Source organism: Pteropus medius, unplaced genomic scaffold, assembly GCF_902729225.1.
Source record: "Pteropus medius unplaced genomic scaffold, Ma_sr-lr_union100, whole genome shotgun sequence".
Taxonomy (NCBI): Eukaryota; Metazoa; Chordata; class Mammalia; order Chiroptera; family Pteropodidae; genus Pteropus; species Pteropus medius.
Window position 1 is genome coordinate 3,726,570 of NW_024349798.1, and position 25,926 is coordinate 3,752,495.

At 51.5% G+C, this 25,926-nt stretch overlaps 1 protein-coding gene, 1 non-coding gene and 1 pseudogene across 2 annotated transcripts; 1 reads left to right on the top strand and 2 right to left on the bottom strand.

Moving 5' to 3' along the window:
• Positions 1–117: 117 nt before the first annotated feature.
• On the bottom strand, positions 118–25,905 carry CLCN7 (chloride voltage-gated channel 7). The gene is made up of 25 exons (XM_039884882.1): positions 25,681–25,905; positions 18,773–18,844; positions 15,419–15,490; positions 15,212–15,277; positions 14,592–14,724; positions 14,145–14,254; positions 13,226–13,306; positions 12,412–12,474; positions 12,235–12,318; positions 11,326–11,419; positions 10,986–11,050; positions 10,380–10,496; positions 9,559–9,613; positions 9,015–9,075; positions 8,290–8,428; positions 7,819–7,912; positions 6,497–6,666; positions 5,163–5,214; positions 4,737–4,864; positions 4,356–4,441; positions 3,750–3,879; positions 2,985–3,044; positions 2,703–2,879; positions 2,273–2,353; positions 118–2,049 (listed from the first exon to the last, which is right to left on the bottom strand). The coding sequence occupies exons 1-25, from the start codon at positions 25,831–25,833 to the stop codon at positions 1,963–1,965; spliced, it is 2,430 nt and encodes an 809-aa protein (XP_039740816.1). The 5' UTR covers positions 25,834–25,905; the 3' UTR covers positions 118–1,962.
• LOC120620672 (uncharacterized) lies at positions 16,930–17,048 on the top strand (annotated as a pseudogene).
• LOC120620703 (U6 spliceosomal RNA) lies at positions 24,229–24,332 on the bottom strand. The gene has a single exon (XR_005657957.1). It is a non-coding gene; the product is annotated as a U6 spliceosomal RNA (small nuclear RNA).
• Positions 25,906–25,926: the final 21 nt, after the last annotated feature.

Here is a 25,926-nt window from a genome sequence, read left to right on the forward strand (position 1 = left end):
ACACCTGAGAGAACAGAGGCCTTGAAGGACCATCTGAAAGAGGGCGCCGCCACTGGTGTGGGCTGCACCAGTGACATCAACTTTCCTAGCAGCCACAGTAAGTAGAGACATATGAAATGAATTTCAATAGTCTATTTTATTTAACCCAGTATATCTAAAATATCATTTCAACATGGACTCAATACAAAGAAGTGAGTGAGATGCTGTACCTGCTTTCTCCACACTGAGTCTTTGAAGGCCAGTGCATTATGTTTTATGTCTCATTTCGAGCCAGTGGGGACACTCCAGTCCTGTGTCCTCCCCATGTGTCACCCAGACCCCCCCACCAAGGGCTGGCTGGGGGCTTCCCTGTGACAAGATGAACGCTTCAGTCAAACCCTTGTCCCGGGGTAGCGACACCACATGCCATCTGAGCAGGTCAGGGAGATAGACCAACATGCGGAGCTGCGTACAGACGGAGGGGCCCCTGGGGAGAAGTCTTTCCTGCCGAGCTCTATGGCTGCCCCAGGAGCAATGCTGCTTGGGTATCCAATGAGGGGGCAGTGGTTGGTGCCCACAAGGCCCCTTCCTGTGGTATGTGTTGACAGCCATAGCTGTATGCCATCTGCAGGTTTCTGTGCCGTCCTCCTAGGGGTATCCACACTGGGGTGCTGCCCACCTATACCACACATTGAAGAGGGCCCCAGCCCAGATGCCCCAGCCCCAGTGGCCCCGGAATCCCAGACTGGTCCGTGCTGAGCAGGAACAAGAAGCTGGTGCTGGCTGTCTGGGTACAATTCCTTTATTTCTCCCATTCAGAACCCCACATTCAGACCTCTGCTCACCCCACGGAGGGCTCCCCACCAGGACAGGACTGGCGGTTGATGGCCCCATCCCCCTTGAAAGGGGCTCTAATCAAGGCGCAGTGCCCACTAGCTTACTACAAAAGCAACTGCATCGCCTCAACACAGAAAGGGACTGGGGACTCAGAAATCACCTTTAAAAGAGGTCCTGTAGGACCAGCTTTGCCTAGCCTGGGAGGGACACAGTGTCCTTGCCCTGGGCTCACCAACCCATCCCCACAGCCCACCCACCACCAGGGCTGGAACCAGATATTCCCCAGAACATCGCCATGGGCCAGGAATCCTCAGAGGCCAGTGGCCCGTCCCTCCCTGATCTAAGACCCGCCTTCCCAGCTGGTGTCCACATGGTGGCAACAGCTGTTTGCCTGGACTCCAGCTCTGGAGGGCTTGGGGGTTCAGCCTCACAGGTGGTTCTCAGCTCTCCTTTGGCTAAGACTCCAGCACAGAGCCCGTTGCAACCTGAGTGGGGGTACGGCCCACAGGGCGTACGCATGTGGTGAGTCTGAGAGAATAACCAGAGTCCGCTTTCCAGGGCTGTCCTGCTGCTCCAAACTCTCGCCTCCATGTGTCCAGCTGGGCCTTTGCCCAGGCAAGTCCCTGCTGCACTGGTCCATCATCTCATGGCCACAGAATGAGCCAAAGGGGACAAGGCCAAAGGCCTCTCCTGCAGCCTCACATCACCCAGATCTCTAGCTGGCAGTGCACAGGTGGCGTGGTCCTTCTGGGCTGGCACCCAGGGTAACGAGGAACAGAGAAGCAGCAAAGGAGTCCTTCCCTGGGGGCCTGTAGCACTTGGACCCCTGAGGTCCAGTTCGCTCGCTTTCTCACACACGTGAACACAGACACACACCGAGATGCACAGGAACACGCACCTTCTCATGGCTCTCAGGAAGAGAGCACTTGTAAAAATGTCTGATCCCTGAAGGTGAAGAAAATAGCAGGATGAAGAGTGACATCCAAGGAATTAAGTAAGGCAAGGGGGAGTGTGGAGAATGTCAACAAGGTGCCCACGAGATGGTCATGTTCACATGCCAGCCGGGCCATCCCCAAGGTCTGGAGGACACTGTATCTGCTGCTGCCCGAGGAGTGAGGTGGGGACCTCAGGTTAGATGCCAGGGCTTCACGTCTGGGCCAGTGAGAGCTCCTCCAGGCCCCCCTTCCCAAGCCGGTACCTGGCCAGGTCCTTCCTGGTCACCAGCCCGACCACCTGTGGGAAGAAAGCCAGGTAACAGGAGTCCGTATACGCCTCCACCTCTGTAGAAATGTGTGAGGGAGCAGCAAAATTTGGGGAGGACCTGGAGGTGGGCACATGGTCAGTCTGGGTCCTAGGCCTCAAAGTCCCCTCCAGGAGCTGAGAACAAGTGTGCACCTGTAACCACGGCAGGCAGGTTGGGAAGCAGAGGGACTCTCTGCCCTCCTCAACCACTCACCTGATTGTGGTTGTCCACGACCACCAGATGCCTGAGGCCCAGGGCCCGGAACAGCTTGAATACCCTCGGGAGAGACGCTTCCTGCAATGTGGGCATGGCCTCAACTCACCTGCAGCCCAGACTAGCCTCATCCAGTAAGAGGCAGGACCCACCAAGCTTGGAGTCCGCTGTCTCCCATAACACCTGCTGCTACCTTTCCCCTCCACGCCAGCTAACCCTGTCTCAGTTGTATTGCTGATTCTGGCTCCAAGGCCACCCCCACCTATCCCCCACCCCCCAATGCTCATCCTGGGTGTGAGGAGGATGAGTCCCTCTCCCTCTTTTGCTGACCCCATCCCGGCTCCTTCCTGGCTAGCCAATGAAGGTCATCTTGAGACCCTGTAAGTGGACATCAAGCTCCTTCTGCCACCCCACAGCCCCTGGCGGGTACCTGGGGCACTGTGTAGGGGGAGGGGTTCATGAATTCGGAGAGGTCCATGGTGCACTCTCGCTCATCCTGGGACACATGGATGGACTGGATTGGGGGAAAGCGCGGGTAGGCATCCCGGAAGTCCTTTAGCCTCAGCCGCCGTTGTACCAGACCTCTGTTGGACCGCTCAACGAACACCTGTGGGCAGCAGGTAGCAGGCACCGGGCAGGGTGCATCAGAACTCCACAGCAACTAGCCCAGTGTCTCCCACCACCTGGAGGTGCCTGATGCTGAAGGGCCTACCTTGTGCTTCAGGAGGACAATCAGCTGGGAGCGCAGGATCAGACCCTGGAGCCGGGCCAACTGCAGGAGAGACAACAGATGGCCTTGTCTGCATGCAGAGCCCAAGGCCTGTGACCCTGCCTGCCGAGTCACAGGCCCTGCAGAAAACTCAGAGGGGTAGGTGGGTGGGCAGGCAGTGTCTGAGAAGCAGCTCCAGGACGTCTGTTTGGAGACGTTGATTGAAGGCAGGTTTCCCATCAATGGGTGCTGGCCTTGCCACAGGCATTTAACTTGTACAAGTTCGTTAAACCCCAAACACCCAGGAGGCACAGTGGGACGCACAATGTAGAGCAAGGATCAAGGTGCTTGGGTTGTAGCGTGTGCCAAGGCGAGATGCAGAGCCAGCCATGACAAAATTCATCCCAAATCTTTGGAAACATGGTACTGGGCAGGCTGCACATTCCATCAGGGCCACGGCTCCACAGCTGACAGTGCAGTTTGGGGTATGAGCATGAGATATGTGGGCGCGTCACTAACATATCTATGTGGTCAGCGCTCGCACAGCTGAGTGACTCAGCTCCCTTTGTAGTTAGCAGAATTCTACCATGAACCCAGACACAGGTCCCTATGTTCCTATAACTATACCTCCAAATATGCCCTTCTTGAATGGTACACAGGGAAGAGTACGGCTTCCCATCAAGGTGGGGGGAGGCAGGAGCTGGCTCGAGGCCATAGGCTTGTGCAGGACAGTGGCCAACCCATGTTCACCCACTGAGGCCCTGGTACCTGGATGTCATCAGTAGACTCCACCACAGGGAATCCATTGTGATTGGATGCTGTGTTGCTAAGTATATCCACAATGACGCCCACCTTTTCCCTCCTCCGCAGGCAAGTGACCGGTGTGCTCATCACCTCCCTGTGGAAGAGCGCACACCTCATCCACTGTTGGCCACACGGTGACTGGCCACATGACGACTGATCATATTGTGACCAATCACACGTGACAGACCATGAGGCCATGGCGTGGATTCCTGAACATTCTCTCTTTCTATCAAAGCTGAAGCTCAATAGACACAAAGCTGCCGGATGCAGGAAGCCTGGAGACGGGGACACAGGAAGCCCAGAGGCAGGGACACAGGAAGCCCAGAAGCTGCAGAGAGCAGGTGCAACCCTGGGAGAACCACCCTTGGGTGATGCCTGCAGCCCTGATTCCCTGACAGCCTCCCAGAGGCTCAAACATGGGCATGCTGCCTCCTTCCTGCTGCTGGCCAGCCACACCCACTCTACCAGACTGTGGGCACCACTCGCTGCCCACCCCTAGCCTGGGAGAGGGGAGGAAGCTCCAGGCCCATAGGCCTTGAGCCTGAACCAAGACAGGGAGAAAGGCAATACCTGGCGGTAAGCGAGTGCGAGGTGACTGGGGCTTCCCAGTGCAGGAAGGGCACACTCTGCAGCTGGATGTGCATGTCGTACAGGCCCTAAGGAGGAGGCAGGAGTCATGCACAGTGCTGCCATGGGGGAGGGGTCCCTGGGTGCAACAACCGGCCACTAAGGGAGAGATCCAAGGAGTACACTGTGCCTGCCACCGAGGGAGGGGTCCCTGGCAGACTGTGGAGGCAGAAACTGTTGGGGGAATGGCTTTCAGGGGCTCTCTACCCTCTGCTGCTGTTACAGACCCCTAGTCCCCACAGTCTCAGGCTCTAAGACCAGGTTATGGGGCTGGAGCCCAGAGGGAGGGTGAGGGATGGGCAGGCCTCCTCCTGCCAGGTGCACCTCGATGAAGACGTCTCCCACTATCTTGGCAGTCATCAGAACCAGCATGATGGGGAAGCCGTAGGTCACGTTGCTGGTGGCCTCCATCATGATAACTGTCAGGCTCAGCGTCATCCTCACAATCCCACCTGCCCAGGGAGGGAGAGGTAGGTTGGGGTGAGGTGGAGGTGGTCTGGAGCCTTTGCAGGCTGCTCTGCCCAGCCCCTCCTTTCACCCCTGCCTATGTTCTCTGGGAAGAGCCCACACCTTGTCCATTCACTCCCAGTGGTCCCTTCCCCCACACTACACTAGGTGGGGACAGTGATGCTGCCTAGCTACACCTGTAGGGAGTGAGCAATGACACTAAAATGAATACCCAACCTTTGAGCTCAAGGAGGCATCTGCCTCTCCTGGCCTTGGGATGCCCACACAGCAGACAAGACTCACCCAGCTGAGCAGCTGCTCCCATCAGGGCGTACTTGCCAGGGTCTGCCCAGATCTGCAGGAATGACACAGAGGTGATGTTGAGGGTGGCAACCCTCTACCCAAATCCACTAAGATGCACTGACAGCACCAAGAGGCCACCTGGGACCAGTAATTCCACATATAGGAGAATTTGTGGTTCCATGTGCAAAATGCTCTGCATTTCCTCAGTAATAAAAGTCTGGAAATACCCAAGGAGCAGCCCACTCAGAGATGCCCTCAATGAACCATGAAGCCTGCATATGCCGGAGAACTCAGCAGCATGAGACAGGAGGACGCTCTTTGCATGCTGAGGAGGGAAGAGCTACAGGTGAATGCAGGGATGGAGGCTAGTACGTGTGCGGCAACCATCACCTGTGCAGAAATGCAAAAAGAAGTGAAAATCTAACAAGAGCTACAACTTAGATGAACCCTAAAAACTGCACACAAGAAGTCAGATATAGACAGCCACAAGTGTGTGTAACTCCACTTATGAAACGTGCAGAACAGGCAAGTCCACTGAGACAGAATGCAGATGGTTGCTGCCAAGAGCTGGGGAGGGGCATGGGAGTGAGTGCTGATAGGGACAGAATTCTTTTTGGTGTGAGCGGAATGTCCTGAACCTACATAATGACAATGGTTATACACTCAACATACTAAAGAATCACTGAATTGTACCTTCAAGAGAGTGAATTCGTAGTATGTGAATCATATTGTGATTAAAAAACACAAAACACCACGTCTGGAAGGAAACCTGAGACCTGAGAAACGCCTGCCCGAGTCTGGTGAGGGGAGTGGGGTCATGGGGCAGCTTGGGAAAGACTCGTCTGCCCCATTTAGTTTTTAAAAAATCTTATTTGAATGACTAAAATAAAAAAAGGGGGAAATACATAACATAAAAACCAAACTATCCACGAAGGCCAGTAGGAGAAGGGAGGCCAGGAAAGTGGTCACGGTGGGGCAAGGCCTGTCACACATGTAGCTCAACATTGCCTCCCACAGCTGAGTGCCCACCTCAGGGCATCCTGTCAAACCTCCCATGTCACCTCTCACTGATAACCACTGAGCATCATTCCCCAACACTATCTCTGCAGACCACAAGCACGGAGAGCTACACTAATGGCACATTCCTATCAAACAGCGGTGCCAGAAAACTAAGGCTGAGTAAAATGACCAGAGGCTCCGATGCACCCACTGCCCGCACTGGGAACCCAGTACTCTCACCCACAGTGGCCCTGGAGCCAGGGCACCAGGACCGCCCCTTAACCTTCCAGCCTGGCTCTGGTCCACATGCTTGGTGTATGGAGACCCCCACTCACCGCAGCCCCAGTGAGGTAGGACAGCGAGATGCCGAAGAGCCGGCCCCAGGCAGCCCCGATGAGCAGGGACGGGATAAAGACACCAGCAGACACTGTCAGTCCATAGGTCCAGCAGGCCAAGAAAAAGTAGACAAGGGTGAAGAGGCCAAGGGTCATGGGGTTGTAGGAACCTAGAAGAGAGGGGCTGGCCAGAGCTTGCCATGCAAACTTGTGCCCAAGCAGGGCCACCCACCCAGCTGCACAGTCACCACCTCTGGGTCACATCCTGACACCCAGACACCCCAGTGGGCTCCCAGAAGTCTCTGCATTTTCAGAGGCCAGAGCTTAGGTTCTTGGAAGGTCGGTCCTCAGAGGTGAGTGGATGGCCACCTGCCCCAGGGGCAGAGGAAGCTAGGATAAGAGGGGCCACCAGTAGGATGGTGGCCTGAGGTTGAGGGAAGGTACTTGTTATGTGTCAGAACAGGGAGCACTGATGTGCAGACCACTAAGGGTTGGGGGCAGGAGGCCACCAGCCACATTCCACACCAGATGACTTCCAGATGCAGGAAGAGGCCAATTAAACCCTGAATAAGCACGTTGGGAGGCTTTGCCCTACACTTGAAAGCTTTTCTTTTAAATTTTGTGTACTCTTGCCACATACATAGAGGCATAAGGACCAGGAAGGTCCTGGTGGCCTTGTGACAGGAAACAATTAGAGACAACCTAAGGAGAACTCTAAGATGGGAAGAAGTGAGACGTCATGGAGCAGCTGCATGATGAATAATCTGACTCCAACTATTCTGGCTTTCTTATGAGAGAGGGAGGGAGGGAGGGAGAGAGGTGTTGCGACTGTGGGCCATGTGCTGCAGCGAGGTGAGGCTGGGGCCCGGAGAACATTGAGAATGATAAGGTTTTTCAGTGCGCACTGAAAAACATTGGACTGCATTCTGAGTCTGTTTTTTACTAAAAACGGATGTGGCTCAGCGAGACCACGGTGTGTGTTACCAGCTCTGTCCTTTCAATGAGAGTGACTCATGAAAGCAGTGCCCAGAAGGAAAACTCATCCTGGAGATGAGTCTATGAATGAGGCAGAGATGCCCCGTGACTGTCCTCCAGGAAGGGAACGAGACATGTGGGGAGCCTGGCTAGCCCCTTCCAGGCAATTGCGCCAGCTGACTTCTGGGCTGCCAGCCCCTGTGCTCCAATGCTGGCGAGGGCAGTGACCTCTGCCCTCAGGCACACTTGTCCAGAAGGTGTCGCCCAGGCTCAGGCCTGTGTCTGTGGGTGGTTGCAGACCAGGCCGTGGGGATGTGCATCCGATAGCACCAAGCATAGGCACGCACCTGGGGGGTCATGGAAAAGGCCGACCACGCTCTTCTCTGGGGTGTTGAAGAAGGCTGCAGCCATTGAGTTGTACTCGCCATCTGCACAGAAGAGCTGCAAGGTTGGGAGAGAATACAGGCCAGTGGGATGGGGTAGTCCTGGCCTGGACAGCATCAGGCACCAACCACAAGGTAGGATGGGATTGGGCTCCTGCCTCGGGGAAGGCAAGCTGCGTTTCTCAGGTCCATACCTACAGCCCCCAGTTCTGCAGTCCCTGTCAAGCCACTGCTCTGGGAGGAGGACTAGGGCAAGACTCCAGCCTGACAGAACACCAGCTCTCCTCGCCCCTAGCAGGCAACCTAACCCTCTGTGAAGCTCCAGCCTGCTCAGCCTGGAGCTCTGCTGTGCCAGCAGCCCTCCCTCTGGGAGCGGGAACAAGTGTTCCTCAGAGGGCTCACCCTAATCCCCCGCCTGGTGGGCTGGCCTCCTACCTGGAGCGGGTAGGACACGGAGCTGCCCTGCAGGGGTTGGCAGTCCCGAGAGTTGTAGATCAGCACAAAGGCAACAGTGGCTGTGACGGCAGCTACCAGCATGGCCTCGATCACTTGGAGGCAAGGCCGATGGATGTACCTAGAGCAAACACTGGAATGGACCAGGCTGAGGGACACTTGAGCAGTTGCCATGGCAACCTAAGACTGTGACTCAGTGAGAGTCAATGATAGGACACTGATTAGGAGGATGACATAGCACATTTAATCATCAATCTACCCAGATTCCTGCACGTCCTCAGATTATCTCCTAGATACTCCCCAACTACATTTAAGTTGGTATAAAGAGAACAAAAAGAAGCGCTTCCCTAAGCCCAGGACCCACCCCTCAAAAGCTCCAGTAATGGCTCTCCTAATGGCAAAAAGAGCCAACTGTCCCCAAGGTCAAGATGGCCCTAGGCTGACCAGGCTAAGGCTGGGAAGACCCTGACCTCAGGGCTGCTAGAGCCACAGGTGGTGTCTCCCCTGAGTAGTGGGCTACCCACCAGACCTCCCGTAGCCTAATCCTACTTGTCCCCTGGCCCTATGGTCGTCTGTCCCCCGCATGGAGAAACCATTGGCACGTGGCATTCCACGTGGCTCTGTGGGCAAAGAGCCCACAATGAGTCCATTTTCAAAGGCCCTGGGGGCCACATCTGTCAACCTGGTCCACAAAAGAGGTTTCTCACCTAATTCGAAACATCGTCAGCCAGTAATTCAAGGCATTGAACACAGCCCCAAGCACACCACCTGTGACCAGGAAGGAGCCAAATGTAAGGGACTCGGAAGAGTGATGGAGGCTACCCAGGCAGCAAAGGGAAGAGGAGAGGACAGGAGAGGACAGGAGGGGACAGGAGGGGTTGAAGACACCTGCTCTGTCACCGCATCCCGATGGACAGATGGGCTTATTTTTGAAAGGCTTTGCCTTCCTTTCAGGGAAAAGGTTTTCACAGAGTAACAGATGCTGTCCAGGGCCTAGTCTACTTCCTCGTGGGGTTTCCCAATGGAGAAGCAGCGTTCCAGTCTCCCTGACAGGTACCTCCCCTCCCCGGGTGACCCTGGAACAGCAAACAGAGTGTGGGGGGTCACAGCCCTCTCTGGCTATTTCGAAGCTGGGCCAGGCCCGGAGTCTTGCAGGCCCTGTTCCCACTGGGAGGCACCAGCTGCTGTCTTTAGTGTGAAGGGTATTCATGGGGCCAGGCGGGTTGGTGTCCTGTGAGGGATGGCCCTTACCCACCACGCCCATGGCGATGAAGATGGGGATCTCGTGGATCGTGTACACCATTGTCTGTGCAAAGAGGGAGAGCGGATGTTCTGTGAGGAAAAGTGTCATCAGCTCTTTGCTGCTCAGACTCACGGACTGGACGTTATATATAATCTGCCCACATTCATGGGAACCTTCTAGCATTTTCCTACAGTGCAGTAGAGGTCCCACAGGAGACACACTGGGAATTGGGCAGACTGTGTGACTTCTCGCACAGGCTGGTCTGGGAGGTGCTCAGAGGCCCCATAAGGCTTTATTTTTCTTTCACCTGCTCCTATCCAGGTGTTAGTCTACTTGAGAAGGTGGGGTGGCCTGAGCTTTGGTCAAAGGAGGAATCAAGAGGAGTAACGGAGAGCCCTAGAAACGCATCTAGTGACCTGGGTGACCCAAGAGCTCCACTGTGTCCATGTGTGTGGACATCCTGGGAGTCAGCTCCCCATGCAGTGTCTGGCAGTGGCAGCACGTGGTCCAGGCCTCCCTGTGGACGCTGGCCTGCACTTCCTTGCCCTCCATAAGCTGCTGCCTGAGCACCCCAGGCCCCATAGGTCTCAGTGGTGTTGTCCAACAGTCTGAGAACGACTGAGACAACCCTGAAGGTGGCCCCTGGGTGACAGGGCGTCCTAACCTGCACAGCCAGGTCAGATGTGCACTTCCCTAGAACACTGTAAACAAGAGCTCAATCTCACAGTGAAGAGATTGAGTTTTCCAGAAGCCCAAGTTCTCAGGCTAAATGCCCATGGCCCCGCACCAAGAAGAACCAGAAACAGTGAGGGGGACAATGCAATGTTACCTCCGTGTCAAATCTTCCAAAATTGATGAGGCCCGGGCTGGACAGGTCCCAGATGTTCCCATGGTAAATGCTTAGGACAAAGTTCAGGGTGAAAGTGGAAATCATGGAAGCAAAGAACTGTGGGCAGAGAAACAAGTGTCATCAGAATGACAGTGCCCACCCAGATGAACCTCCAGAGCTGGGGAGGGGGCTGCAGGAGGAGGGGCTGATTCCCCTCCTGTCATTCAGGGGGAACTTGGAGCCCCTCCAAGGCTGAAGAGAGCCAAAGCCTCGCAGGCTGGGCCCCTCAAGGTGAGTGTGGGGCCAGGTGCGTGTGGGGCCAAGCCAGTGATGAGCTGATGGAAGGAGGGTCTGGGGTTTCCCGAGGAGGAGGTGGAGGAGAACCAGGGTAAGAACAACAGCCACGATGGACAAGGGAAGGGCAGGCAGCAAGAGGAGAGAACAGAGCTGAGCCACAACAACCCAAGGGACAGAGCTGGGGCATAACAATCACAGCTCGACAGGAACCTCAGGTGAGCACAGCAAAGTGGGCTCAGAGCGTGAGGCCATGGAGGCAGGCAGGGGCGCTGCCTGTCCTGGGGAGAGGTGCTGTCCATGGGCACTTACGATTCTCCAGGTCAGGAACTGGTTCCAGAAGGATGCACCTTCCTCCAAGCTGAACAGGACCCCACCTAGAACAGCAGCGGCCCAGCCCTGAAGTTCCCATCCAGGCATGAGGAGCCCCAGGTGCAGGGAGCCCACGCCCATAGCCTCTCACACCCCAGATCCAGGGCACCAGGCCCATGTCGGAGTCAACCGTGGGGCCTCTCAGGAGACACCAGACAGCTTCACCCCTACCCAGCACTCGAGTCTGCAAACACCAAGAATATTCCTTCACATGGCAGGGACAGTCTGGCTTCCCCAACACAGGCAGTTACTCGTCAGACCAGGCAGGGCCCCTCCTCACCCACAGGAGCCCCAAATGCAGCAGACACTCCAGCTGCAGCTCCTGCTGAGACAAAGTCCCGCTTCTCCGTATCCCTGCGGAAGTACTCAAAGATCTAAAATGGGAACAGAACAGACAGGGACAGGGTCTTAATCAGCTTCTCCAAGGGCATTTCTCAGAAAAGAAGAAAGCTGGCTAGAGGCCACCGAGACAGGGGCCAAAGAGAAGTGGGTAGGGAGGGATGGTGAGGGGGAGATGGGAGGAGAAGGGAGTCTCTGGACAATTAACTCATCAACTACTGAGTTCACACAGATGGCAGAATTGAAGAGGCAACAAAACAGCAAGAACTTCCTCTCGTACCAACAACCACAAGAAAATAAAAAGATTCCATCACAACAAGAATTAAACTTTATGGTCTGTGCAACAAATACGTTAAAAAACTCAAAAGTCTACCAAAATATCTAACGAAAATGAATGAATGAAAAACTTAAATGTGTTCTTGATTTTAAAAGACTGTTCTGTAAATTCATATATAAACTCAATGCAATACCCATTAATATGCTGGTGGCTTTTTGGGGGAAACATGACAAAACCGTTCTGAAGTATATCTTAAAAATAAAGCATCTTTAATCTGTACACGTCGTTCCTGATCTCTTTCTAGGTCATATAATTCTTTGAGAAGCTGTTCAGAGCTACAGGCCATTTCCATAGAATGTGCATCCACATGAAAATGCCAAGAATCAGGCTCTGAGCACACTCCTTGCTCAGGCCCCAGGAGAGCCCCCAGGACAGGACACTGTGGAAACCCCCAGATTTGATGTCAAGGACGGTCCCGGCAGGGCACGCCTATGCAGAACAGGAGGGACCCCCTTCCCAAGAGACATTCACAGTCACTCTCATTATTGACATCTCCATCAGGAGAGGACTCACCTTGAAATCTCGCTTCAGAGACGTTGACCTCCCCTGGGAAACCCCAGCAGCGATCACAGAGCCCGAGTGAATCATTGGCCCCTCCTGCAAAGCACAGGACAGCTGCATCAAGCGAGCTTGGAGAGGACAGAGTGTAGAGGGACTCAAGCCAAGGCAGTGCTCCTCAGGCTCTGTTACCTTTCCCACGGCCAGTCCTCCCACCACAGACAGGATCACACCAGACACCTTGATCACCAGTGTCTGGAACACAAAGGAAAATATGTCAAGTCTCTGATTAAAGGCCACATGCAGTCTGAGAACCTGAGCAACAGCATTGCACGTGAAGTGATAATAACACAGGCAACCCAGCACCCATGAGCAACAATGAGGGCACGCGGAGGGGCCAGCACAGCTCTCCTCTTGAGGCCACTCTGCTCCCCAGTGTATCCACCACCTGCCCTGCTCCTGGGCTGCAAGACTCCAGGCCCCTAGGAGTACCCATTCCCCAGACAGGGGCAGGAGAAAAGCTTCAGCGAACCTCAGGCTGAGGTGCCCTGACCAAAACACTGGAAATGGCCACGGGAGGAAGCCTGACTTCCCAGCCCCCTCAGAACCAGTGTGCCATCTATAATATTAAACATAATGAGTATTACGAAAAATTTTGACAAATGGAAAAAGCTCACAGCAGGTCTCCCACTCCAACACAGGTACTCTCATGTTAGAATGTTAATCACGGTGCAGAACTTACAAACATGTTCCACAAAGCTGCGACCATAGCACAAACACCATTTAAGCATTTTTGTGTTATTTAAAATGTAAAAAGAAAGTTTTTTACCACTTTCCAAAGAAAACATACATAAAATCTTGCAGCACATCCATACACATGCTTGTCAGTGGCATACGAAATGGGTCTGGGTGAACTTTAGAGGTGCAGGTGGACAAACGAAGAGCTTCTAACCCAGCAAAGAATCCCCACGCTAAGCACTGTGCTCCCAGCCAAGGGTCACCTCACCTTGAGTCGGACCACGTGGGGGATCTTCACCCCGTTGAGGAAGCACTTGATCTGGGGGATCCCACTGCCAGCAGCGACTGGCTGAGAGGAGACAGAGGTGAACATTGAGTTGGCCAAGCTGAGTGAACTGACACAGCCAGCGGACCCAGGGAGACTCAGCCTTGGGGTTCCCAGGATGCAGGGTGGCAGGGTAGGGGTGACAACGACATGGAACGGGATGGGACAGCCACCAGGGAAGGGGCTTCCCACATCTCCCCACCCCAGATGCAGAGCGACCACTGAGAGGTACAGATGCTGTGGGATGTGGGAGGGGGTTGGAAGTGGAGACTGAAGGAGGCAGGGTGGGGAGGCTCCAGGATGGACAGAAGGCATACCTCATGCACCTGCTAAGAGGGGCCAGAGCTCTTTGCACCCACCCTCTAGGGGGATACCACACTGTACTCCAGACAGAAGCTTCTGGATGCTGCCCCCTCTTCCTTCAACACCCCATGACATAGGAGGAGCAAAGAGGCAGGCCATAGGACAGGCTTCTAGGAGAAGTCCCAGAATGAACGGACACCCTAGGAAAGTCCGATCCTGTCAAGCGGTCTCCTCCACCTGGACCTCTGGGCTGGGTTGGCCCTGCTCCTGTGGCTCTGCACGACCTGGGCACCCTCTAGGCATAGGTTGTGTGCTCCCCCAAGTCCTTGCTGTGTGGGGCAGGCATGGGCCAGGCTCGGGGCCTGTGTGGGTGGGTGAGGGGCAACACCTCTAGGGTAGGGGATGAAGAGGCCCAGGTGCATCTTCTGTTATGACTGAACTGTTCAGCATGAACACTGCTGTGACCATGCGAACCACCTGGCAGAAGATGCGGTGGGTGAGCTGAAGGGGCTCCCATCATTCAGTGCTCCCACCATTCAGGGTTCCCTTGAGGCCATACCTCTATGAAGGCAACGATCATTGAGCCGACCAGCACAAACGCAGAGTTCAGCGTGGCCCACAGCAGGAGGGAGAAGGACAGCCCCCCCTTCTCCGTGAACTTGTCGATATCTGGGCTCATCAAGGAAGACTGCTGGCTCCACCATCAGATGTGCCACATCCCCAGCCTGCCACAACCCTGGTATAAGCATGCCCTGAGCACACGAGAAGGAGGGGGGGCCCACACGTGACCTGCACATCTCAGAAACTTTTGACAACCCAGGTGTGACAGGGATGCCATCTGCCTAGTGTCAGTTACGCCAGCTGGAGGGCAAACACCCAGACCCAGGGACATCTCCTGCTAGGCCCACTCTGTGCCGCATGGCCACTCGTGAGACTTCATCATGGGACCCTCTGTTTTGATCTGAACCCTATCCTGTCTGTGCTGGGCACCTTCAGACAAGGATACTGTCTTTGACAACCTTATATTTCAGGCCAGCCAAGTTCTCTACCATGATGTCAATGAAGCAGGCTACAAGCCCTGTGAGGATGCCGATCATGGCGCAGATGACCCAGCGTTTGATCTCCACTGTCCGGAAGGCCTGCAGGGGAGACATGACTCAGAGGTGAGTAAACTGTGAGACACAAGACATAGGCTGCTCTGGAGACAGTATGCCTGACTCTAGAATTATGCAGGTTTCCATAATGCATAGCTTGCTGCACTCCACATCCCCAAGTCAGTGATGGCAGCCTTTGGTCAACATCTGAGAGACAATAGAGCATCGGGGTTGGGGGGGATGTGGACCTTCCCAACCAATCCATAATCAGTTGTTGACATTTTGGTCACTGCAACTGGTATCTCTACGAACAGCCTTCTTTGTTGTATCTGGGATGTAACACACAAACCCTTTCCTCTATCAGGCATTGGGTGTCTCTTGCTCCAGGATACAAACCAGAACCTGAGGCATGAGGACTGAGGACAGGAGGAAGATGGAAGGGGACATATCACCTCACCCAGGTGGAAAAGCAGCACCAGACTAGCCCCTGGGTCACCAGGGCAGTGTCCAGGCTGCCCAGCCCCAGACTCACCATGTGGTTGATACGCCTCTCCTCCTCCAGGAACAGCTGGTTCTCACTGTTGTCATAGTCCAAGCTCTGCAGACCAGGGTGGCACAGACAACACAATGACCAAACCATGTTCCAGATTCATGTTGGGCAGCAGGTGGGGGCAGGGCTGGAGAGGGGATAAAGTGCCCGGGGCTGTGTGGGGCAGGGGCACCCAGCGAGGAGGCCCACCTCATATTTGAGGGACAAGAGCTTCTCGTTGTGTGGGATCTCCTTGGGGAAAGGGTGAGGCGGGTCCACTTCCTGAAAAAGAAGCAGAGCCACAAACTGACAATCTAGCACACCGAAGAACAAAGTACAAACGAGGAGAGGATGGTGCATGTGCCCATTTGTCTCACGAGGTCACTACTGTCTTGACCCCAAAGCCAGACAAAGATACCACAAGAAAGGAAAATCATTAGACCTATACCCCTTGTGAACACAAACACAAAGTTCTCGACAAGAGGCCAGTGGGTTGCATCCTGCAACACCACCCAGGAATGTAAGAGTGGTTTAATATCTAAAAGATAATTACTGTAGGATGTCTGTGGTATGATGGGGAATATATTATTGGGCTTTGTACCAGTTCCCGGCACCTGGCTCATAAAACCCTGGGCATCTCTGAGTGATGAGTGTCTTTCGTGAGCTAATAAGATAGAGACGGTGGCTGGAAGCCTCTAGGCTTCGGGATGGGGCCTGGTCCCCAGAGAGACCAAGGCGTGATTGGAGGGTTGGAACTTTCAGTCCCAATCTTTATGGAGGGGGAAGGGCTGGAGACTGAGCTAATCTCCAATGACCAATGACTTAATCGATCATGCCTGCATAATAGAACCTCCATAAAAACAAAAACTCTACATGAGAGGGTTCAGAGAGCTTCTGGGTTGGCAAACACGTGGAGGTGCCAGGAGGGTGGCGCTCCTGGAGAAGGCAGGGAAGCTCCACACCCATCCCACACGTTCCCTGTGCATCATTTTCATCAGCAGTTCCTGAGTCGTACCCTTTATAATGAACCAGTAAACAGAAGCAAAGTGTTTCCCTGAGTTCTGTGAGTCCTTCTAGTAAATTATGAAACCCAAGGAGGGAGTCGGTCAAAGGAACGCTAATTTATAGCTGGTCAGTCATAAGCACAGGTGACAATCTGGAATTGGGACTGGGATATGAAGCTGGAGTGGTCTTGTGAGACTGAGCCCTTAGCCTGTGGGGTCTGTTCTAATGTCATGCAGTTAGTATCAGAATGAACTGACTTGTAAGACACTCAGGGGATATCTGGAGAAACAGAGAATTAGCTGGTGTAAGAAAAACCCCACACATTTGACGTCAGAAGTGTTGTGAGTAAAAACAATTTAATGATAGTTCAATAGAATAAAAGACAAAATACACATGATCATTTCAAGAGACACAGAAAAAACATCTGACAGTATTCAACTCTCTTCGTAATATAAACACTCGACAACTGGGAATGGAGGGAACTTCAACCTGATGAAGGTATTTATCAAAAACCCACAGGTAACATCATAGTCATTGGTGAAAGATTAAGCTTTGCCCCTAAGATCAGGAACAAGACAAGGATACCTGCTCTTGCCATTGCTATTCAGCATTGTCCTAGAGGTTCTACCAAGGAAATTAGGCAAGAAAATGTCAGAATTAATAGTGCGCTCAGTAAGCCTGAAGGATACAAAATTGGTATACAAAAATCAAACGTAGTCTAAGGCCAAGCCACCTTGAACAAGCCCGACCCTGTCTGATCTCAGAAGCTAAGCAGGGTCGGGCCTGGTTAGTACTTGGATGGGAGACCACTTAGGAAGACCAGGTGCTGGAGATGTAAAAAACAAAAAATAAGGGATTATAAGCTGACAAGGTCCTTTCAATTTGTGAGGTCAACCAAGGGTTGCCCCCTCCCCACCCCACACAAATCAAATGCACTCTATGCAACGGTAATGAACAATCTGAAATAAAATTAAAAACATAATTCTATAATAGCATCAAAAATAAAATATATAAAATAAAATTCATTCCTAAAATATGTTTAACAAAAATGTAAGACTTGTACACTGAAAATGATAAAACATTGTTGAAAAGAACTGAGGATCTTAATAGATGGAAAGACATCCTGTGTTCATGAAAGACTTTATATTAAGATTTGATGCAATCCCTGTCTAGATTCCAGCTGGTGTCTTTGAAGAAACTGACAAGCTAGCTGATCCTAAAATCCATATGGAAATACAAGGGATTCTGAAGAGCCAAAACAAGCTTGAAAAAGAACGAAGTTGGAGGATTCAAACTTCTTGATTTCAAAACTGACTACAAAGCTACAATTGTCAAGACAGAGTGGCACTGGCTCAAGGACAGACACAAAGATTGATGGCAGACAAGCGAGTCAGAAATAAACCCTCACATTTATGGCCAACTGACTTGGACAAGGATGACAAGAAAATTCAAAAGGGAAAGCATAGGCTTTTCACAAAATGGTGCTAGGAAAACTGGACATCTAAGTGCAATTTGTGAAGTTGGAGCCCAATCTTAAACCATACCTAAAACTAGTGAGAAACAGGTCAAGATCTAAAACTAGAGAAGTCTTAGAAGAAAACACAGGAGTAAGTCTTTATGATCTTAGATTAGGCAATGGTTCGTTGGATATGACACCAAGAGCACATCAAAAGAAAGTAAGATGAACTGGATTTCATCCAAAAAAAAAAAAAAGCTTTTCTGTTTCACAGGACATTGTCAGAAAGTGAGAAGAAACCCACAGAACAGGAGAAAGTTTCTGCGAGTCATGTATTTGGTGAGAAAATTTATGTGTAGGATACATAAAGAACTCTTACAGCTCAATTAAAAAAAAAAAAACCTGATTAAAAAATGGGCACAGGATCTGAACAGACATTTTTCTAAAGAAAACATACAAATGGGCTTCGGCACATGAAAGATGCTCAACGTCACCGGCTACTAGAGAAATAAAAATCAGAACTACAAGATACCTGAGAAGGAAGTCAAATGAAAGTTTGGGGGGATGGGCTCAGGAAATGTTCCACTGGCAGCTGCTGAAGAGTCCAGGCCCGACACAGGAGCAGAAGAAGAGGACGTCACCACCGTCCAGCCCCACCCCACCTTAGATGCTTACTCTGCCTTCAGGGCCCTCCTCCTGTACCTACACACAGCATGCTAACTCCATGTTCCACACCTGACATATACTTCCCCCATCTCTGCTCATCTGGCTCGGCCTCAGGGAACATGGCCTTCAGAACGGTCTTCTCTGGTCAGTCAGGCTTTGAAGGCCCCGCCATCTGCTCCTCACTGTCTCTGAGCTCTGTACAATCTCCGAGCTCTGCATAACCCTGCCTACATCTGTCGCTGTTCCCTGTACAGAACTGTCTACATCTGCCCCCAAGCTCTACGCAGAATTGCTCACGTCTGTTCCGGAGCCCAAACAGCCATCCCTACATCTGCCATCCTCTGGTTTGGTGTTTACTGTCTGCCCTCTGCTGGGCGGCAACTCCACAGAACAGGCCTCGTCCTGCTTGGAGATGAATGGGAATGACGCCCACTCACCGGGTCCAGAAGCTCATCATCCAGCTCCACGTTGCTCATCTGTCCAATCCGGAAAGATGCCGAATGGGGCAACTAGAAGAAGAGAAATGACAAGGCACTTAGCCGCGGGGCCAAACTGCACTGGGCATCACCGCCCCATCCACATGGCTTGGCCTCATCTGGTCCTGCCGGAGGAGCACAGACCCACACCTACAATGTAGGGAACGCCAACTGGGCCAGCGCTGGACCCAGGCCTGCCTCTACCACCCACAGCCTGTCACCAAGAAGTCCCACCTTCAGATGGGAAGCCCAGGCCGCTCCTACCCCAGACACCCCGCCTTCCCTTGTTCTAGGGTACTTCAGACTGGAGATTAGAAACCTGCCAGTCACCAGAACCCAGGGCTGCAGAAGACCATGCTGGCAACCTCCTGGCCCCCGACTCCTGGCCTAGAAAACCCTGGAGGTGGCCAGGAGCTGGCTGTAGCTCTCACTTCCCAGACAGGACATATGTGATCTGAAAGCGTGCACTGGCTGCAAGCCCCACCACAGCAACACCAAATACACTTCCCTTGGGGATACGTCCACACATGCGGACAAGTCAGGGATATGGACAAACCCATCTGAGCAACACCCAGGCAGCACTGAGAGTCAGATTGTGAAAGGAAAAGGGGAACACTGATATTGCCAACTGACCTGATGGATAGAGCCCACAGAAAAAGGCAGTCTGGTTATTTTTATCTTATTTATCGCTGATCCTGAAAGCAGCTCAATTATAGCAGGCACTCATTCCCACCGAATCAAGACGGCTCAGAGTTGGACCCTACAAAACATTTCCTTTGACATCTGAACGGCTTCTAGTTCTAAAGACTAACTTTAAGCAAACAATAATCAGTCAGGGTCTACAGGAAGAACTAAGGCTTATGGAAGTTCTCACACTCTATGTAATCATGAGAACTGGCTCCTAAATGTGAGAACCCTACAGAAAGAACTCTGTGTATAATAAACCTCTATAGTTTTAACTTCCTCTTCCCCTTTCTTCCTTTTCCCTTCTATAAATACCCATCCATTTTGGCATGCAGGCCAGAGTATGCACATAGCTTGCCATGTCTGCATGCAGTGGGTTGCAAACCTTTTTCCCAAATAAATTTTTGGTGATGAAACACCTAGTCAATATTATTTTTCAGTCAACACTGGGGGCCAGGCTGTGATCTCCCATATGGCCTCAGGAGAGGAGGAGCAGGACTCACTTGTTCAGGTGATAAGAGGTCCTCAGCAACTGGCCACAAGGACACCAGTTGAACATAGCAGTCAAGAGGGAAAGGCTGATGAGTGGGAGGGGTTGGGCCCTCTCCGTTCTCCACACCTTCATGTTTCCATCATCTTTCTGAACTTTATGGGCATTTTTTAGGAACTATCTTTTGTGATGAAAAAAGCCATTTACTTGAAGTTTAGCGATTGAGTGTTATGTGTTTCTTTTTCTTTCCTTAAACACAAGTGAAATTAGATACTTGTTCCTGGAACTACTGATATTCACAACAATCTGGCTGAAATCTTCCAGGGCAGGATGCTGAGTGAAAGCAGCCAACTTCAAAGATTTATGTACTGTGTGGTTCTACTAACCTGACATTCTTGGAATGTCAGGCGTGGAGAGATGAAGACATCAGTGGGGGGAAGGGGTGTGACTGTAAGAGTAGGACAAAGGGATCTTTGTGGTAATGGGCATGCTGTGTATCTTGACTGCAGTGGTGCTCACACAGGTCCGCATGCGTGACGTTAGCAGCAAAGAACCGCACACATGCACTGTGCTGATGTCAATGCCTGGTTTCCACACTGCACTATTATTACGTAAGATGGAACCACTGGAAGAAACTGGGGAAAAGTACACAGGCCTTCTCTGTACTGTCTTCTCAATTTCCTGTAAATCTATAATTTAAAAATTTTTTAAATTTATATGCAAATGGGACTTTATTAAACTGAAAAACTTCTGTGCATCAAAGGAAACAATTAACAAAGTGAAAAGGCAACCTATAAAATGAGGGAAAATGTTTACAAATCATAGATTTCACAAAGAGTTAATATCCAGGATATATAAAGAATTTATACAACTCAATAGCAGCAGCAGCAATGACAAAAACTACCTGATTAAAAGATGGGCAAAGGACCCAAATAAAGATTTCTCTAAAGAAGACATACAAATGCCCAATAAGCACATGAAAACATGTTCAATATCACTGATCATTCAGGAAATGTAAATAAAAACTACAATACCATCTCACACCTGTGAGGATAGCCGGAATTAAAGAACAGAAAGTAACAAGAGTTGGTGAGGATGTGAAGCTGGAACCCTGTGCATTATGGGTATGAATGTAAAATGGTGCAAGCGCTGTGGAAAACAGTATGGAAGTTCCTCAAAAGGTTCTTAAAAATGCAACTATCGTATGACCCAGCAATTCCACCTCTGGGTATATATATACCCAAAAGAATTGAAAGGAGGGTCTCGAAGAGATATTTCTATACTCATGGTAGCTTTATTCACAATAGCTAAAATGTTTCAGCAACTCAAATGTTCACTGATGATGAATAGATAAACCAGATGGGTATATACATACAATGAAATATTTCTAAGCCTTGAAAAGGAAGGAAATCTTGTAATATGCTACAACATGGATGGACCTTAATGACATTATAGTAAGAGAAAGTAGCCAGTCACACAAAAAAACAAACACTATATGATTTCACTTACATAAAGTCCCTGGAACAGTCAAATTCATAGAGACAGACAGTAGAATGGTGGGTGCCAGGGGCTGGGAGAAAGGACAGTTAGTGTTTCATGGGCCTGGTTTCAGTTTTGCAAGACAAAAAGAGTTCTGGGGGTGGATGGTGGTGATGGTTACACAACAATGTTAACGTTTTCAACACCACTGAACTGTACACTTAAAAATAGTTAAGATGGCAAATTCTGTTATGTTTTTACAATTAAAACAAATTTTAAAAACAACTTAAAGGTTGTTTGCTGTCCTACTCTGCTGCTCTGCATTCTAACATCCACCAGGCTCCATGCTTACCACTGAGGACACAGGGCTGCCACGGTTAGGGACTCACAAAGAAAACAAGTTGCCCATAAGCAAGTGTAAATTGTGAGACTTGCACTTGCTGGGTGGGTGGGTGGGTGGGTGGGTGACGAGGAGGCTTTGAGGCTGAGACTAACTGAAGGAAAGGAGCGAGATGTGCAGAGCAGAGTGAATGGGGTGAGAACAGCCTCACTGCTGCCACCTAGTTGTTCTCCACACTATGGCTTCTGTGGGTGTTGGAGGGAGAAGCTCCCAGGACTCTGACTAGGCCCAGGCCCACTCTTGTCCCTCAGCTCTCTGCACTGTCAGCGTCATTGCCTGCCTCCCCAGACTGTGAGCTTTCTAAGGGCGGTGGCTCTGTCCCATCCATACTGGCCCCGGCCAGGAGCCCTCAGGGAGGGAGCAGGATGGTCGTCCTGGACCCTACAAAATGGGGCTGGGGTGGGTGGACAGAGAGGAAGGAAGACAAGACAAGGACGCTGAGGCAGAGGACTTCCTAGAGGTGCTCCCCCTGGTGCTGGCAGACTAGAGAAAGAACAGGAGCTAGCTTATGACGACCAAAGCTCAAGGGGCTGGATGACAAATGAGGGACCTGCAGTTTCTCTACAACCTCTCAAAACCCCCTGGCATGCTCAGATGTGGTCTGCAGGCTCTGGATCTCCAGGGCAGGACACAGTCTCATAGGGTAACCCCAGTTCCCAGAGAAGATTCCCAGAAAGATTCTAAACACCTGCTGGTGGTCATAGGCGGAGCTTTCCTTAGCCTAGGTCCCCAGAAATGTCCTGCATTTACAAACACTGCAAATACCCAGGCCCCCCACCCCAAGTCTGTTTCTGGCTTAGATTTCCCTCTATAAGTTCTCAAAATACTCTACTTCCTACTGCCCACACACATGACAATGACTTGCTGGTGACCTCACCCTCTCTGTGTCCCAGCAGCGGACTGGCAGTAACTCAGTAACTCACCAACATCCCACACAAAGGAGACAGCAACCCACAGGTGGCTCTGAACAGCCTGGTCCTGGACAGACACAGGCTGAGCTCAGGCTGGCCCCCAGTACACCCCGCCCAATGCTGTGCCTGCTCTGCATTGGGCACTTAGCAGCCTGGCAGGGCAGCTATTCAACCTCACTCTGTCCAGAGCAGCTAATCCAGGTGCTTGGCAGGCTGTGCCCATGCCGAGGTGGCAATGACACCACTGTTCAACTCGGGACATCCTGAAACAAACCACAAAGCGCCAGGAGCCGTGAAGTTCTCATGTCCAGTTCATCAGAACAGTCCCAGAGGGCGGTTATTGGCTGGGGTCTTCATTTAGTTAAAATGGTCTTGGACTGAGAGCAGCTTACAAGCTGCCTTCTGCTGCAGCACTGGGGTGTCTGAGCAGATACTCCCTGCAAGAAAGCCAGTACCAAGGAGTTCACCTGCCAGTGGAGTTACACCGTGAACGGCAACTGAAAGACAAGCACTTTCGTGCTGCTGTTTTTAATGTTACCGAGAGTAACAAATGTTTACTGTTTGTGACAAGCACTGTGTTCAGTGTTGCACATCTATTAACTTCTTTACACATGAGGTACCTGGAGCATCTGGTCCAGAGTGGTGCTCCTCGCACAAATGCTCTAGTCTCCCCTTTGCACCAGTCTGCACAAGGTGAGCTAAGGATCCATTAAGACTAGAATCTCCAGGTTCCCGTAGGTCTCACCTGGCCTCTCTCTCCAGACTCCACTCGCCACTCTGATTTACTTTCAAACTCTCGTAGGCACCAAACACACACTTCCTTATTCTTTCCCATCTGCTTGCCTGCCAGCCTGAGGACACTTTGCTCTTCAAGACTGGATCCAAATGTGACCTCTCATGCCCTTGGGGTCCCTCACACAGTGCTCACAGAGTACTGGCCTGTTCCTCCCTGAGTCTGGAGCTAGCAGGAAGCTGCTTCATGCATCTTTGTGTCCCAGGCAAACTGCATTCAGCCAGCACAAAGTAGGTACACGATAAATTATTTTTTCAATTATTTAAGAGCAGCTAATCGGTTGTTATTAAATGCAAACGAACAAACAAAAACACTTGAAGAGATTTATTTAAGGGAATGATTGGTAAGGGAAGAGATCAACAGCCTCCTTTAAAAAATCCCACTCGTATATCTAGTTGCAAAGAGAAGTAGAAACTCCAACATTCATTCGGTTCAGAGATAAACCGAAATTCAACCTCAAGGTTTCCAGTCCCTTTACCTGTCAACACTTAAAGCCAGTTTTACACTTCTATATTGTAGACTTCAGATAACTTTCCTTTTTTTTTTTCATGAACAGTTAAGTTTATTTCAACAGCAAGTTTGAAACTCTTGCTTTAGGCCAGAGTACTACAATAATTATATAGGGAATAGTCAATTTCCTACACTGTCAAATATATAAAGAAAATTATGGAATGCTTCACAAATGTGCGTATCATCCTTGTGCAGGGGCCATGCTAATTTCTGTATTGTTCCTATTTTAGTATATGTGCTGCCAAAGCGAGCACCAGATAACTTTCTTTTAAGAGAGGAAAAAAAAGAACACAAATGTTCCAAGAACATAACGAATCACGCACATCCCTACCACCTCTTAATAGCTGCTTCACACCCGAAACAGAAAGTATTTCGGCAGATTTCACTCAAAAAGAGCAGCACTCTACCAGCAAAAGGCAGCCTCTGACCTCCACTGTCTGATGAATTTGCAAGGGACTGGGGAAATCTAACTATAAGTTCTAGGGAAAGGGCCTGATGTCGTTCCTAACCCTTAAACATTGTACAATTATTTAAAGGAGAGATCTATAACAGGAGGTGAAAAAGTAAAGAATAATCACAAAACAAAATAAGACCAATCAACAAAAATATTTCATTAACTCAAAATTAACACAACATTAGGTAATCCATTTAAAGACACAAACTGCATCGCTGACACGCTGAGCACATTTCAACCACTCTGACTTGTTGCTTAGTGTGTCTGGCTGCACACTCCAAATTCAATTAACTGCTAAGGGACACTGAGTGCAATGTCATTCCTGAGATCACCTGAAGTCTGTACTGATCCCTGTAGAGAAGGGTGGCAGAGAGAGTTCCTCAATTACTCATTGCAAAAGGAAACTCTGCAATCTAACCTGTTAAAGTCTCCTGGGAAATGTTAAAATAGTTGCTCATGTATTTATCACAATTTTAGGAAAAAAGAAAAGGGTCAGAACTCCATCTGCCTTTCCTCTGAAGCCATTTTGAAATAAACCGTCAGGAAATTAATTAGCCTCATGCTGTCAAGGGCATAACAGCAAGCGTGCTTATCGGAACATCTCGTTCATAAAATACCTGACTGTGATGGCGAACTCCACCTGCTCCTCGATCCTTGCTGAGCACCCCGCCCAGAACTTCCTCCCAAGACTCCAGAACCCAGGGCCTAGGTTCGGATGCCAGCTCGGCTATTTTCCAAGGGACACTCTGGACGCGTACAAGAATCCATCCGCGGCTCAACTTCCTTATCCTTAAAATGGGGATAAACTCCTAGAGCACGGATTCACTGAGTCCCCGCGAGGTTCAGGTGGGACCGCGCACTGTCCAGCGCACACCAGCACCGGCCTAGCAGAGTGATCTTTGGCCTGTCAAGAGCCCAAGACCCCCGACTCGCAGCGGCCCACGCTCTCCCCGTGTGCGCGCCGCCACAGAGAGACCGGCTCCCGCGAGAGGCAAGGCTGAGGCGCAGACCCAGGGTTTCCCCCAGGTCACCAGGAGGCAGAGTCTTTCCGCCCCTCCACCCAGCCCCGCGTAGGGCGCTGAGGCGTTGGGAGTCTCTGCCACCCGTGAGACCGGGCGCGAAGCCTCTGTCGCCCCGGGGCTCCTCACCCGGCGGGCTGACGCGGGCCCGGCCCCGTTCAGCAGCGGCGTGCCCTCGCCGGCCGGCACCCCGGGCCGCGCCGCCCTCCGCAGCAGCGGCGCCGCCTCGTCGTCGTCCAGGTCGCGTCCGGACCACGACACCTTTTTGGAGACGTTGGCCATGGCCCGCTGCGGACGGACCGGCGGAGGAAGCGCCGGGGCCCGGTGTTTGTTCTCGTGACCCGCGCTGAGGCCACGTGACCCCAAACAGTGGCC

Coding starts and splice junctions, on each gene's coding strand:
- CLCN7 (XM_039884882.1), bottom strand. CDS start 25,833: ATGGCCAACGTCTCCAAAAAGGTGTCGTGGTCCGGACGCGACCTGGAC. Junction 2,354..2,702: donor CCCCCTACACAGTGCCCCAG/GTACCCGCCAGG, acceptor CCCACATTGCAG/GAAGCGTCTCTCCCGAGGGT. Junction 2,050..2,272: donor TCGTGGACAACCACAATCAG/GTGAGTGGTTGA, acceptor TTCTTCCCACAG/GTGGTCGGGCTGGTGACCAG.